Source organism: Scardinius erythrophthalmus, assembly GCF_964197995.2.
Source record: "Scardinius erythrophthalmus genome assembly, chromosome: 15".
Classification (NCBI taxonomy): domain Eukaryota; kingdom Metazoa; phylum Chordata; class Actinopteri; order Cypriniformes; family Leuciscidae; genus Scardinius; species Scardinius erythrophthalmus.
In genome coordinates this window covers 18,951,564-18,968,379 of record NC_138235.1, presented here as the reverse complement: position 1 = coordinate 18,968,379, position 16,816 = coordinate 18,951,564, and the positions used below count along the sequence as shown (strand labels likewise).

Here is a 16,816-nt window from a genome sequence, read left to right as displayed (position 1 = left end):
GCTCCAGCGGTCTTTGATAAAATCTAGCCTGAATGTCATGCCATGTTCCCTCTTTATTAAAAGTGAACTGTGATTCTGTTTGTGTACCAGACTAAAGAACATATGGGGATCAGGAAAATGTGTTTGAATGTTTGAGGATTTGCAAAAAAGAATCACGTATTTGGGTGGTGGTGTTTGTCTCTGGATCCGTAACATTACACAATGTGTAATGAAACGTGTTATTTTTTCACCCTTATGTTCTAAAAAAAACTATATGACTTTCTTCTGTGCAACATAAAATGTGAGATTTTATAGAATGTCACAGCTGCTCTTTTCCAGTCAATGAAACTGGATGGGGACCAGCGTCTGTCAAGCTCCAGAAACGAACAAAAAAGCACCTTGAAGCATTATGCAATTATAAACGTAGTTTATATAACCTGTGCAAGTCATCTGAAGTCATATGATAGCTTTGTGTTATAAACGGACCAACATTTAAGTCACTATTTTAGAAAAGCAACAAAAAAGTTAGCAGAATAATAAAATATATATAGTGCGGCTTCAAGAATATGGCCAATAAGATCCCATCTATGGTACATTGGTCACTGGTTTATCTAATCTATTGTACCCTAACCCAAACCCATCCTAACCTATGTACATCCTTTTTTTGTCATTTTTGGAGAATGAACGCATCCATCCCTATTCACTTTCATTGTATGAAAGAGAGCAGCATGACCATTCTACTGAGTATGTCCGTTAGTGTTTTACAGAGGAAAGTAAAGGCCCGGGTATACTTAATTTTCCACGTTCCACTCCTGTTGAGTGCGCAAGCCTTTCAAAGTATACTGCTTTGGCTATGAGCACGGAAAGACGTGATCGGCATGTGCACACTATCTAGAGGACTTTCTTTTAAGCCCTCATGTCACTCGCGGACACAAAAATTGGGCTGCATGCGGAGAGTGTGCGACAAAAAGTGTGGAACGCAGACTGCCAAAGTATACTTCGGGCCTAGGTCATACAGGTTTATAACGACATGAGGCTGAATGAATTATTACAGAATTTATATTTTAACAGGCAATTCTCTTCTTTCTAGAAGTCTTCAAGATATCTAACCCTCCTCAGACATGTATTTCTCCTTCCTACCCTCTCTTCTAGCAGACATCATTAGTAGATTAAGCTTGTGGGGTTTATTGATCCGAATAACCCTGTTCAGGAGCGAGCAGGCCGGGTTCTGGATGCTGAATAAGCACATACATGGATGTCATGAAGAGGTTGTTTGCCTGTGAGCCCACATCTTTGAGGTCTTTGATTTGTCTAAAGATCTTGTTAGGACTAATGCTAGGTAGGCCTGTCTTATGCTCATCAAAGAGTAAATCATAATTCACTCAGATCATGGCAGGCAGAATAGTATGAGCTAAAGCAGTTTGCCTGAGAATTAATGAGGAGCAATGCTTCTAAATTAGGATAAATGTTAGTTTGAACACACCGTTAGAGGAAAACGATGCGGCCCAGTTCCCTAGAGATACATTGTGGGCATTCTTTTCCCATTTTTCCCATGCTTTTCAATCAAAGTTAAACTACTATGATGATTATGTGGAAACGGTTGACCTCAAAACCTATTTCTAAGGATAATTTATATGTATAATGTTTCAATGTGAAATGAATCTGTCAAATGTTCCTGTAAAACAAACACCGTAAGACTGTATCAGAATCAAGTGTGATGAAATACATATTTAGCATCAATTACATTTTCTGGCTTCTTCAAGGCTTTTTTAACCCTCTTATTTAAGCCCAGCAGGTCAAGGCCACTTTTAACACTGGGTCATGTAGCATTTGGGGTGCTAACATCATATTGCTAAGCCATAGGTATACAGTGTGAAAAAATGTGGTGTGATATACTAAAACACACTTTTGTGATTATAGCCTACTAAAACACACACTTTTCACACTCTCACCAGTCCATATAGTACATCACCAGAGAGAAGTCTCAAGACATCCAGTTATGACATTGTGATTGAGGTCAAAAAAATGTTTTTTTCTATGAAACAAATGCATGGATAAATCGTTCACAATAAGAAAATAAATAGGGTACATTTTCCTTTTTTACAATAATATTGTGTCATAATTAAACTACAGTTTAAGGGTATACTTGAAACTCTTTACTCACTGTGGGCAGGTTGGCACAGTTGGATTTAACGTCGTACTCAATGTATGCCACCTTATTGCCATTCTGTGTGTAGCACAGGTCTCGTGTAGCATCAATAGCGCGGTCCACTACATCCAGAGAGTACACGCACAATGCCGACTCCTCACTGGGTCCATTAGCGGCACTAACAGCCGTCGAAAAAACTCCCATCAAAACTTGCGAGTCTCTAGATTCCTCACCACCCACCTGAGCCCCCTGGAGTAAACTGTAGTTCCTTCCTGGCGAGCCAGAGTGACACAGTAGCGGTACCTCAACGTAAGAGTAATACGCCTGATCGTCCAGACAGACCCGTGCCACATACGTACGATATTCCCGTGAGGAAGCTTTCAGGTCGCGCCTATAGAATAAAAAGTAGACGTGGTTGCGTCGAGCAAAGGTTGCGACAAAATTGTGATCGTACTCCGAGAGGCGTCCGGCAACGGCGAGCTTGGCAGTTTCCTCGTAGGAAAACACTGGCTCTGCCGAAAGTTGGCGAGTGGAGACCGGCGGGTGACTGCTGGTGTAGCCTCGGCCCACATACAGGACGGGATCCTTGTCTTGCGGTCGCACCACAAGCCCGACCGTTGACACCGTAGGGTCGTTAGCTGCCACATACTGTGTATCAACAGGTCTCTCGGCAGAGAAGAGGACTTGGTTCACATTGGCTAGGCTGCGTTTCTGGCAGGTGCCCTGGTGTACGCTGCCACAGGTGATGAGCTGGAGGGAGTATGGATCCACCAACAGGAGCTTGTTGTGATTGCTAACGAGCCCAGCCTGAGGGCAGTTCTCCAGGGTTACCGGAGGCAGACAGTCCTTGCTGTCTCTCACTGGGCCGGTTCTCTCATCCAGTTCAAGACGGAGCCCATCGAGCCCAGCCAGCTGGAACAGATGGTCCCGAGCCCCCACGTAGACCGTTCCTACGCTGGGGTCAGGGTGCAATGCCAGGTGCTGGAAGACTGTGTTGTTGGAGAAGAAGCGAGGGTAACTGCTGTGGACCCCCAGAACACCCAGGATGAGGGACTGAAGCAGGGTCAAGATGAGGGCCATCCCACACTGCACTGCAAACACACTGATCGCATATGACATGAGTCAGTATTACAGCAGTATTAGCTCACAGCACAGTGCCAAACATAGTACAGTTCATCAAAGGCATGTTAGGGATAACTTTACACTAATTACCAATAATTATCAGGAGTTTTTAAGATTAAGACAAGTTCCAATGGGACTGTCCTTTTGAAATGAATATTAATAGTAAAATTAAAATAAGTAAAAAAGTACTGTGGTGGTACCATGGTACAGTATATACACACATACTTACACACACATACAAACAGTACATACTGTATAGCCTAATTACAATGTCCAATGAGCATGGTATTACCATGTTAAATGTACAAAACCATTACAGTATTTTTGTTTTGTTTTGTGGACATGGTACCATGTCATATTAACCATAGGTTATAGTATTAACTATATAACCAAAGGATTATAGTATTATTGTTTTGTTATGCTTTTTTGGACAAGATCTCATGGTAAAATAACCATGTTCATACACGTTTTAACATGTTTTTGTAAGTGTATAAATAAATAAATAAATAAAAAAGTACCATGTTTTTTTATTTGAATAAACCATGCTACATGTACAACAAAAGGCATTACCGTGATATACGTAAAATCAATCAATCAATCAAAATAAACAAATAAATAAAAAAAACAAGGTATTTCCATGGTATAATACCACCTCAAAAACAATCATACTAGGTAAAATGTGACCCTGGATCACAAAACCAGTCACATGTCGCACGGGTATATTTGTGGCAATAACCAACAATACATTGTACGGGTCAAAATTATCGATTTTTCTTTTATGCCAAAAATCATTAGGATATTAAGTAAAGATCATGTTCCATGAAGATATTTTGTAAATTTCCTACTGTAAATATATAAAACATTTATTTTTGTGAGTGAATGCAGCACTATCATGAACATAAATGAACAACTTTAAAGGAGATTTTCTCAATGTTTTGATTTTTTTGCACCCACAGATTCCAGATTTTGTAATAGTTGTATCTCGGCCAAATATTGTCCTATGCTGACAAACCATACATCAATGGAAAGCGTTCAGATGATGTATAAGTCTCAATTTCAGAAAATTAACCCATAAGACTGGTTTTGTGGTCCAGGGTCACAAATGTGTTTCCTGTTTCTATAAGTGCATACATACATTGTAAAGGTACTCAAAAGAGTATTACAAGCCATATGAACAAAAAAAGTGTAAATGTGTTTACATATATACTATAGAATGATGTGGTCAAACATATCAATGAATTATGATTTATGAAGACAACAATCTTCGGACAAGGCCTGTTAAACAGCCATGTTTAAGTATGATGGGGAAAAAAACAGACATACCATTTGTCAGACATATAATGTTCGGGAGGCTGCTGTCCTCTTGGTTATCCAGTGGCATAGCACATGCCTGTGGAGACAGTCTGTGAGGGTAGAAAAACATGCCGATTAGCTCTTACACAGACCGGCATTGAGCAATCTGAAGAGAGGAGGCTTAATGCCACAGTGGCTCATGGGAGACACAGCTGTTGAGCTGAACAATGCTTCCCTGACAGGAAATTGGATGATATGGGCCCTAAGTCATCACCGAGGCCCTAATGCATTGCGCTGCAGTAGCAGATTGGCAGAGATCTTGTACTCTGAGGACGCAAACTGTCGATGATGTTTTATATGAATCAGATGTGATTAATAAGAGGCCATTATAGGGTAGTAGTCTCAGCTTTCTTGAGGCAATTCAAGCTGACCTAAACAATCAATAAGATAAAAAGTGAAAATGTGATTTGATGACTTGTGTTGTCGTTCAGCATCACCCGATTCACCATTTCCCTAAATGGAGGGAAACCTCTGAACCTTCCATTACCCACATTCACTGATCTTGGTTTAAATGCACAGTAGAGTAGAGTGACACTTACAAAACTGACTGCAGGTCAGTGAATAAGATGATTTTAGGGTCTTAGTATGCATGACATGTAGACATCTTGGCTAGTTAAATATCTATAGTTTGGCTATTTCCTGCTAACAAATTATTAGTGTGATAGATTATTAACCTGGCAATAACTATGCAGAAACTTCGGAGTATACCAACTTTAAAAGTGTATTTTCTCTATTAAAAGACTAAAAGATAAAACGAGGAAAGGGAATCAAAGAATTAAACAATTTTAAAGATTATCGTGGTTTCATTAACGATTCTTTTGAATTTAAGGAAGTATTTGGAAAGCAGAAATGCTTGGATCATTTCAATGATAAATGTAAAACAACAAAGAACAAAACATGAGGTCAAATGAATTATTTTTATAAAATACAACTATCAGAACTCATAATGCATACCATATCTTTAACTACACATTATCATATGAACAACCAGTCAGTAACTACACTAATTTAAAAAAATGAAGTACAATATAAAACAGTAAGAGTTCTTGGCGTTGGGAAAGACTAAATCAAGGACTTGCAGTTTAGGGAATGATTCTGCTCCAACAGATTCATAAAGTTGTGATTCACTAAAAAGTAGCAGCTCATTAGAATCATTTGTTTGGTAAGTCTGATTCCTGAGCAGGTTATTTTTATTGATTGACCTGTGTGTTTCACCACAGTTGTGTGAACACACACACCACACTGTGTGCTTGGTTCTTTTCACCAAGAATCGGCTCATAAGAGACATTAGCTCAATAATCAGACTTCACTGGTTACGCTGTATGTTTTTGATTCACTAAAAATAAGGGCTCAGTAAGAAATGAGTATTCAGCTGGTCATATGACTTCAACATGGCAGCCACCATGAGAGGAGACCACCATCTAGGCTAGTCATCTTATATAAAAGTACATCATTTAATACTCATAATATGTACATTCTAGTGCATAATAGTACATCATTTGTAAAAGTACTGTTTATTTCTTTGTGTAAACCTAAGTACCAAAACAGTCAAACCTACAACCTAACATTTATATAAGTTGGTAACTAACCAATGACAGACTTGTTAGACAAAGCATGCTAAAGCTAACCCAAGTGAGTGCCTCTGCCAAGCCATATAATAAGACATACGTCCAATTAATTCACTGAATTTCACCCTAGTTACAAGAGAATAACTTGACCCCAATATAGTTACTTACTATTAACCAAACAAAACAAATAAAAGTGCCCCAAGCTAACCTATTACCAGGTTTTGGAGGAGTGTTCCAAGAGGTCCTGTTGAGCATTTAGAAACCCCCCTCAACATTAGGTTGTACCCTGAAAAGCAGCACAGACAAAAGGTCTCAAATAGAGCTCAACCTCCACAGTTAGCGAACAGCAAACCGAATAATAGAGGCTCGTTAGGCCGACTGCTTTTAAATCTTCACTAGAATAGACATGCAGGTGGTGTTGATTTAACACCAATGACAGTTAAGGCCGACACAATGCAGAATCTCCTCTTCACAGACCAGTCATAGAAAAAGAGGGGGGAAGGAGGAAGCGAGAGAGAGAGAGAGAGAGAGAGAGAGAGAGAGAGAGAGAGAGAGAGAGAGAGAGAGAGAGAGAGAGAGAGAGAGAGAGAGAGCGAGCAAGGATTCCACACAAGAATGACAAGCACTTCACCCTGTATTAAAGGATAAAACTCTGAGCCGGCCCCTCCGAATCGTCCCTGGGCTGAAGGGAGTGTATTGTTTGGAAGCGTTCCCAGGGGCATAGATAGATGCTGGGACCGGCAGGGCAACGTCAGGCTTGTGAGGCATGCCTCACACAGCAGCACCAAGAGGAGACTGACCCCTCTGTCTCTCTGGGAGGGGTTGGCAGTGACCCCACATTTTTATGGCCCCTAACAGAATGTTACGCTGTCACGCCTCATTGGGCATGACAATGAACATGAAAAGTTGCCACTCTGGATGATTAAGAAAGCTATTTATCCATCTCGTGGGACAATGCGGCCATTCAGCACGTAGAAAGAGGACTGAAACATAATTCACAGCGTATGAGACGTCTTTTCAGATATCAAACCGATGTCGTTAGCCTCTCCGCTAAAGAAGATTTGTCTGTAAAATATGGTCAATGGGTGTTGCGAACAATCCCCGGCTGTATTTCGGATTTTTCCAAGAAGGCGTGAGAATTGAAAGAGAAATGAGGGAGAGTAAGAGGGTGAAACAGTAGCATGCTTATGACAGAGAGTGTGTATTAATAGAGCTCTTGAACATAGAGGGGCATCGCAGCATACCCTGCATTCCAGACACTATTGTTGACCTTTCCATAGTCCTTCTTGCGTAGCTGGACTTTTCACTATCAGCATAATGTCTGTCCAACTTTGCAGTTTATACTAGCCGAGAACTGCCCACCTAGACAGGGAAAGCGCATCTGATCTAAAATGACCAACCATATTGTGTTATTATTTAAGTGGCGTTTAGAAGGCAGCGTGGGAAAAACTTATTCAATTAAGTGCACAGCAGTGTCCATCCATGTTCACAGAGATCATTGCCCCCTAGCAGCGAACCATTAGAATTTCTAAACAATTATGACATAAAGCCTTGTTTACTGAAATCACGTGACACTGGTAGTTTGATATGCACTCCGAATCACTGGTTTGAAACAAATGATTCGCAAAGGTTTCAAAGTTTTACAAAGCATGTTTCGTGTTTGAGCTTACACAAGAACCAATGAGGTTCATTCTCATGTGTTACGCAGCACGTTTGAGCTTCTGCAGGAACCAATGAGGTTCATTCTTGTTACGCAGCACGTTTGAGCTTCAGCAAGAACCAATGAGGTTCATTCTTGTGTTACGCAGCACGTTTGAGCTTCAGCAAGAACCAATGAGGTTCATTCTTGTGTTACGCAGCACGTTTGAGCTTCAGCAAGAACCAATGAGGTTCATTCTTGTGTTACGCAGCACGTTTGAGCTTCTGCAAGAACCAATGAGGTTCATTCTTGTGTTACAAAGCACATTTGAGCTTCCGTTTATGTTCGCTGATCAATGTTTATATGTGAATAAAAGCCTAAATTCAATCTGTTCATCATACAAAGCGATCGAGTCTGAAAAAAGCCTAAATTCAATCTGTTCATCATACAAAGCGATCGAGTCTGAAATTAGGACTAAACTACTCAATTAATATGGATTCGTTTTACAATCTTTTTATGAACTTTTTGAAGCGTCAAAGTGGTAGTTGCGTTTCTGTCAATAGAGGGACAGAAATCTCTCAGATTCCATAAAAAAAATCTTCATGTGAGTTCCGAAGATGAACGAAAGTCTTGCGGGTTTAAAATGAGGGAAAATACTTCACGACAGCCTTAAGGTTCTTTAAGTGGACCTTAAGTTTTTATCTTGCAACCCGTTTCACTAAGGGTACCCTTAACCTTAGAACCTAGGGTTTTCTTAACTTAAGGGCTTTCATGCAACCGGGCCCAGGACTTCCCAGCAGTCTGTCTGCAAAGATCAGCCATAAAAAAAAAATATATTATCCATAGCAGCGTTACACTTAAAGCCGACGTCCCACTTCCTTCCCATGACAGCTGGACCCTCAGCGCTATAAATATCCCCATCCTAAACCACCGATGTCACGGTTACAGATCGGGTGGAGACACAACCAAACTCAAACAGCCAAGTCTTCTGTTTCTCACCAGTCTCACTGTATCTGCCTGTGCCGTCACTGACATGCTGTGGTCTCTCCAAGTCTCTTTCACAAGCTCGCCTGTGCCCACAATTACACTTGGCACAGAAACCAATGCGGGCGCCTTCATTTGTGCCTCAATGTACCAGTGTACTGACAGAAACTCCATGATACCCTACAAATGCCACATCACATCACAGACAGCAACTACAGTATGAGAACAGAACCACATGTGAGATGAATATGAACATACAATTCATATCATGAGTTGTATAGCATGATAAATGTGAAGTATGCTGAATTAGGAGGTGTGACCCAAGTTGTAGAGTGGATTTTTAGAGTATGCACCCATGCATGCCATTTTGGGCTAATATTTCCGACAACCCCATTGTTCAAGATGCAATTTGATTCAGGTTATATAGAGTATTATTCTGGCCTGAGTATGCAAATGGAGACACAAATGCTTAGCCAACACATTGCAAGCGTGTGTGGTACTGTACTAAAGGGGGCGATAGAGTTCAACTGACTGTGTCAAAATAGCTCCCCAAACCAGTGCTATTTTAGTATTATTTATATACTATTATATTATTTAATCGTTTTTTTTTTTATTATTATTATTATATATATATATTTAGTTTCAGTTTTAGTAATTGTGTTATGTGCTTTTGTAATTTTGATATTAATTTTTAAGATTTTTATTTAGATTTAAATTATTTCTATTTCAGTTTTAGAAATATTAATACTTCAACTTTAACTTTTAATTGTTTTTATTTCAGTTCATTTTAACAAAAAATAAGTTTGTGTTTTTCATCTAATACTTACCTTTATTTGAATTAACCCTAGAATGCATAAAGAGGGTCAAATTGTGATTTTTTTTTATATATTTTATTTGACATACCATGAACTCCTCAAAAAAATTGTTTCTGATCCCATCAATGTCTTTTTCATACTTCTTGGTCATAAGATGTGGGGGAAAAAACATTTTTGTATCACTACCCCATTTTCTATGTAATTTATTGTTTTTTTTTTAAATAATATATTATAAAAACATATTGATATGCTTGGAACTCTATGGATTATTCAAAAATATGTTGTGAATCCAGCCATATGACCTGATATATCTGAATTCAGAGTATTCAGTAGGCATAAAGCACCCCGATACTGTAGGTCACATAAAAATGCTAACCTAGTACATCTAGCTTGCGTTTATACTACACGCATGCATATTTATACTATAGTACATACTTTTTAATGGTTGCAAAGTCATTTTTCCATCAAATGAAGTACCTACTTCTAGATTTTGAATGGATTTGTAGAGAAAGGCCACAGGAAAGGACATCTGAAGACCCAAAGGGAAAAGTGCAATCGCTGCCCAAAAGTTATGCACTGAAAGGTACAAAATGTGTGCGTGAAATGTTCTGTCCCTGTCAACAAAGATTATTTTCACATTATCTCTGAGAAATGTGGGGACTACAGCATACTTTAGTTGTTTGTGGATTACTTTGCTGATGCTAGATGTACTTTTTGGAGCTTCAAAAACTATCCAAGGCCATTACAAAGCTGCAAGAGCCAGGATATTTTTTAATATAACTCCGATTGGGTTTGGCTGAAAGAAGAAAGCCTATGGTACGAAGATGTAAAACGGTCCTTCTCAAGTGATCAATAATGCAGAAGCACAACTGCTGATCTGAATCTTGGTTTATGTGGTGAAGTACTGAATGCCGGGCAGCATCACAATAGCAATTGACAGCAGCTGCCAAACAGACCACCAAAAAACAACTGGATGCTGATCAAGAAAGGAAGGAAGCGGAATCAGTGATTGAGAGTGAGGAATAGAGGACATCTGCCAAGATTAATTACTGAAATTATATGTAATCATAATTAAACAGACTGCATTTCAGGATTTGGCAAGACATTACGGACTTGTGGATCAGATGTCAGTCAGAGTTCAAAACTGATAAATCAAATTTAATGAGGCACATGTTAAACATCTCTCTAACACAATGCAAGTCACTTTGTTTGAGGAGCATTTAAAGGCCCCCAGCAGCTTCTTAATATGACTGTGTGTCATGAATTTTTCATGGCTTTTCCCATCATAACGTTTTTCAGAAGGGCGATGTCCGTCCCCCTCTGAGAAGCTAGCCTTTGTCCTGCCTGACTGACCAGAAAACAAATCCCACAGCTTCAGCTGAGCGGTAAAAAACAAAACCGGTATCAAACTGCGAGATGGGGGACGACCCGCACACCTGCGGGTGAGGGTTAACGGCCACTTTTGGAGCCCTATCACATGTTCAGATGAAAAGAGGGTTCACGTGGCCACGTTTATCGGGGGAAGTCCTGAGACGGGCTTGGGGTTTGGGACGTTTTCAATTATTCAACACACTCTCAGCCTTTCTAGTGAACTCCAGATGCTGCTTTGATGAATCGTACAGTGATGGAACAAGGAAAGAGTGTCTGAGTGACCCCCGATGTGACAGGGACTTAATTAGGCGTCTTAGGCTGGTGCCAAGCTGAGGTCAGTGAAGGGTCATGAGAATCAAGTCACCATTTCCTAACATGCCTTCAAGTACATTTGAATATTAAAGTGATTGTTCAAATTGTCAAAATTAATTTGATATGAAAGTATCTTCATGCTCTTTTACAATAGCTTACCATAGCAGCTAATAGCTTTGTATAAAGTAGTGTGTCAAAAGTACCGACTTCTATTCCAAGTCAGTACTGAAATGTAAAAAATGTGACTAAAAATGTGCATTTCCTTCTAGCATTTTGAGTGCGGTTGAACAGATTCTTAAACACCTCTGATTGACCACTGTGTTCATACGTTCAACATATGTCTGTGATTGGCTACAATGATCAACGCTTAAATAGACATCTTCGGCGCTCTTAAGAGCACTTACATGGATAGCCTGCTTTCAAACGCTCCTTTGTGTATCTGGGTAAGCGCTCGGTGAAGAAAACATGTTTTTAAAGCGTTGATCATTGTAGCCAATCAGAGACATATATTTTGAGCACGTGAACACAATGGCCAATCAGAGTTGTTTAAGAACCCGCTTAACATCGCTCAAAATGCTAGAGGGAAATGCTGGTGTCATCACATTTTTACAAATTTCAGAACCGACTTGAAGTTGGTTCTTTTGACAACACTAGTATAAAGAACATACTATAATTATTATGCCATTATGTAATATACTTTTTAATAATAATTCATATTTATTATTAAAAACAATCATTTAATAATGAAAAAAGTAATATTTTAATAATTAATTTAATAATAATTAAATAATATTTAATAATAATTAAATAATATTTAATGTAATTAAATAATATTTTGCGCAATAGTTACATTGTTACTCACTGGTAATCTTAAAAGTAACTACTTGTATAACATTTTCATAATAAATATTTCTGTATATTATGGCAATATGACTAAAATAATATTAAGAACAACAACAACAACAATAATAATAATAATAATAATAATAATAATAATTACTACTACTATTAAACAAAAACATTAAACAAAATAAGAAATAATACTATTGTAATATTTCTAAATAAAATGATCATTATTAAAATGATTATATAAAAGATCATTATAATAAATAAATAAATCATTATAATTATTACACAACTACTCACTAATATCAAAAATATCTATTTGTAAAATAAATAGTTTACTAAATATTTCTTATTAATAGGTTTACTATAGAAATATGACTACAAAGTATTATTATTATTATTATTATTATTAATAATAATACATATTGTTACTAAATTAAATATTAAACAAACTATTGTAATATTTCACTGTAAACAATCACTATAATTATCTACTCACTGATAATCTTACAAAAACAATTTGTATGATAAATATTTTTTATTTTTGTTTGTTATGGCAATGGTGCAGCATTCTTCAAAAAAAAACAAAAAAAACATTTGCTCTAAACTTGAATCTGAAACTAAACATGACTATGCCTTTAAACATTCAGTCTGGTTGCATGTTGACTCCTGTGTCTAGACAAGACAACGCTGCCCACTGTGAGTCAGGGGACGTGTGCTGTGTCAGACAGAGGCAGAGACTGTACACATCAGGCTGCTGGGGGAACTGGGTTTAGCAGCACTCTGATGAAACACTAGCCAATGAAAAAGCCAGCTTATAACATTCACACTGGCCTGAATTATGTCGGCTGGTCATACGAAATCACATTCCTGCTGGACAGCTTCATCAATGGTTTACTGATTATGGCAGCTGAACAGGAGCCAGAGGCCTCCGTATAATATTGGCCATCCATATATAGTTAAGGCCATTAAAATCAACATGGATAAACACTTCATAGGCAACCACTAATCATTGTGAAACCTTTCAGCCTTGTGTTTAACCCACAACCGGTAATGTACAGCATGTAACAACAAAAACAACCACAATAATACTAATAACAATAATAACAACATTTAGAAATGAACCTATTATTTTCCATTCAAAATCTTTTTATGCGTTCATCTGACTGAATTAAATTCCAGTTTATCCAGACAGATATAAAACTAAAGTTTGTCATTTCTGTTTGGGGTGATCATGACTGTTCATTTTTTATATTTTGAAACAATGAAACAAAAATTACCAATACATGTTTTTTGGATATTAATTAATATGTTATTTCGACTTTTCAAAATAAAATAAAATAAAATAAAATAAAATAAAATAAAATAAAATAAAATAAAATAAAATAAAATAAAATAAAATAATTTTAAACGCTAATTCAAATTAAGCATTAAAACATTATAATGTATGGCAAAGGTAATCTATATGTAAATATTCAATATAGCCACATGACAATAAATAAAAAAATCTCTAAAATCACCCTATTGACATTATGCATCCCAATTTATTACATTTCTTTATGAATTATTCCTGGTGTTTCTGAGACCTCAAACAAAAGTATATAAGCCACTGTTTACCCAAAAGTGAACAGAGTAAAAATGACTCTCCCTCAAATCATCTCAAATCTGTATGATTACGTATAATTCTTTAAACATAACTGTAGATTTCGTTCTTCTGTGGAATACTAAAGAAGATATCTTGAAAAATGCCTACAGGTTTGGAACAACACAAGGTTGAGTAAATGTGTAAACAATGCAAACAAGTAAGTAGGGCCTACCATTTTTCATGGAGGATTGAAGCAAGTTATCAAGTTTTTTTGTTTTATAATCAGATCTCACAGGATTCACAAGTCTTCATGAAGTTTCAACATGGTCCCTCAAAATTAAAGTGTATTCTGCTTCCACTAGCGCCCAAAAATAATGATGAACTTTCCAGAAAGCTTCCCCGTCAGCCATTGGCCAGAGAAACAACCGCTACAAACTCGCACCATTGGTTGAGCTAGTGTTACCCGTCGGGATGCTTGAAAAGTCTCAGCATTTGTTTAATGGCTTATAGTCTCTCTGTATTAAATTCAGTGATGGAGTCATTAATCTCTCAGCTGTCGGCTTCATTGTGACATGAGTTCATGTACGGGTGTGTGAGTGTGTGTCTGTGTCCATATGTAATCTGTATGACCATCTCCAAAACCAATTAATCGTGCTGACAAATGGAAAGCATGTTGAATGCGAACCTCTGTTTGCGGCTCAGATATGAAATGCGCTAGTGAACAGAGCAGAGTTAGCATGCTTATTGGTCTGTTTGCACACTAAATGAATATATTACTTCCCACCCACAACTCCAGCACAAAAGCCCCTCTCTCTCGTGCCTCTGAATGGGCCTGAGAAGGCTCTTTGTAGCTTGAGGTTGTCTTGACGACACCCCATGGTCCAGTGATGAGAGGAGTCAACACGGATACATGCTCCGGTCGGGGAGTCCATTAGCTCACATCAAAACAGGGCCCCCAAAACGACCTAATATTATTAGCTAAAGTTTACACCCAACTGAGAATGAATGGCAACTTATATAATTGGCAATGTATAATGGCAACTATATACACACACACACACACACACACACATATACATACATATATATATATATATATATATATATATATATATATATACACATTGAATGCAACTGCTAAGGCTAAAAACTAATGAAGAACATTAATGTTAAAGTCCACATGAAATCAAATTGAAGTGTTATGGCTTTTAGTATGAATATGTTAGCCTTACTGTTATCTATAAGCTATGTGCTCCAAAACATAGATATAAGCATTCAAAAGTTAGTCTCTCACTTCCGCCAATATGAATCATTTGATGACATCTCTACACTTCAGCTTCTCATCAGATATTCTATCCAATCAAATGCCTTCTAGAATCGGAGGCCCCACCCCCTACACTATAAATAGACGTGAGAAGTCACATCAAGGATAGTCACACTGAAAACAGCAAAAGTGAGCATGATTTATACACTGTGGTGGAGATTGCAGGTGATGCCGGCAGTAAAGTCAACAGGCACTGTGAGGAGCTGATGTAATGGATGTTAATTCATTCACAGGTGCCTGAGGCTGCGTTATTTTAAGAGAGGATTGCTGATAACAAGGACTTGTGAAATACACAAGAGTCTTGAACCCCAACTGCGACAGTAATGGAGAACTCAACAGTTTAACTATATGGACACTGTGGGACAAATGTGCAAGCCTAATTTTTCAGCGTTTGGAAATAAGAAATTCTGATTTACGGATTAGCCCCTTTCGCACCGGGTGGTTCTAGAAACACAGTTCTCGGGACTAGCCACCAGAGTGGTTTCCCGCAAAACTAATGTTCCCCTAGGGCCATTCCCCTCGTTGGATTCGCACCGGCAGTAGGAATTCTGAAGTGACGCAAGCCGTGCACGCCATAGCCTGAGCACACAGCACTCCCATTCTTCATCTTATTTCTTTTTTGATCTGTTTAACAGTCCTGTCTAATGCGTTATTAGATAGAACTTTCATACAAAGTAGACAGTATATGAAAAGGTATTAGCGTATTCCGTGTAGTTGATGCCCAATGTTGCTAGCTGAGCAGAAATGCATTCGTTTCTCTTGGTCCCCTCAAAGTTGTATTGGATTTTCTCCTTAGCGTAAAAGGTTGAGAGGTCCATCTATCACTTTTCCCCATGTTTGTAGAGTTAGTTCCTGGAAGTATATAGGCTATAATCTGGGTAGACGGCTTTTGTAAAAAATGACATGTGCCGTGTTTCGCATGGGTTCGGCCAATCAACGCACACTCATGTCACTGGTAGATCCTAATGTGATGGGTTAGACTCTTCTCTTCTCTTCCCCAAAAGGCGTTCCTATAACTAAATTCAGTACCAGTTCCTGCGATTCGAACACGCCAAAAAGCAGGTACTTTCGCCAATAGTTCTCCGGTTCCTCCGGTGCGAAAGCCCCTAATGTGAATTGCCAATAACATATCACAATTTTTCTTTCCACTCTGTGGTGTATTTGGAAAAAGGTTTAAGGTTAAAGGAGTAGTTCACCAATTTATTTATTTTTTATTCTGTTATGATTTACTCTCCCTCATGTCGTACCAAACTTGGCTTACTTTCTTCTGCTGAACACAAAAGAAGGTATTTTGAAAATAAATTCAACTCTTTTTGTCCACATAGTTAAAGTCAATGGGGTTCAATAGGTTTGGAACAACATGAAGGTGAGTCAATGATTTTCATTTTTAGGTGAACTATCTCTTTAAGGTTTAAGTTAAAACATCACTATATAATAAAGACTTAAAAGTTACAATGTGTGGGAAAAAGTGTTTATAACTTAATACAAACAAATAGTGTTTGTAACTAACTTATATTCTTTCAAGTTAGAATACTAAAAATACTTTCCACACCATTAAACAAACTTCCAAAACATACTGTGTAATCAAGCAAATTTTACTACCAAGATTTTATAGACCAAAAATGCAATACACATTCCAGTCCACCACCATAGATCCGGTTGCAATGTCCTTCTTGGTTACAATAGGTCAATGCACAATGGCAAGTTCAATTGCATATAAAAAAAACGACGTACAGTACGCACCAAACATACTATTTTGTTCACATTTA

General features: G+C 38.0%; 1 protein-coding gene across 1 annotated transcript in view; it reads right to left on the bottom strand.

The window, feature by feature from the left end:
• Window positions 1–16,816, bottom strand: part of plxnb1a (plexin b1a) — an 80,166-nt gene that overhangs the window by 33,174 nt on the left and 30,176 nt on the right. The window contains exons 2-3 of the mRNA XM_081387273.1: window positions 4,574–4,653; window positions 2,144–3,230 (exon numbers count right to left, since the gene is read on the bottom strand). Of these exons, the coding sequence (XP_081243399.1) occupies window positions 2,144–3,230; window positions 4,574–4,587 (1,101 nt within the window). The 5' untranslated portion in view covers window positions 4,588–4,653. The remainder of the gene's footprint in view (window positions 1–2,143; window positions 3,231–4,573; window positions 4,654–16,816) is intronic.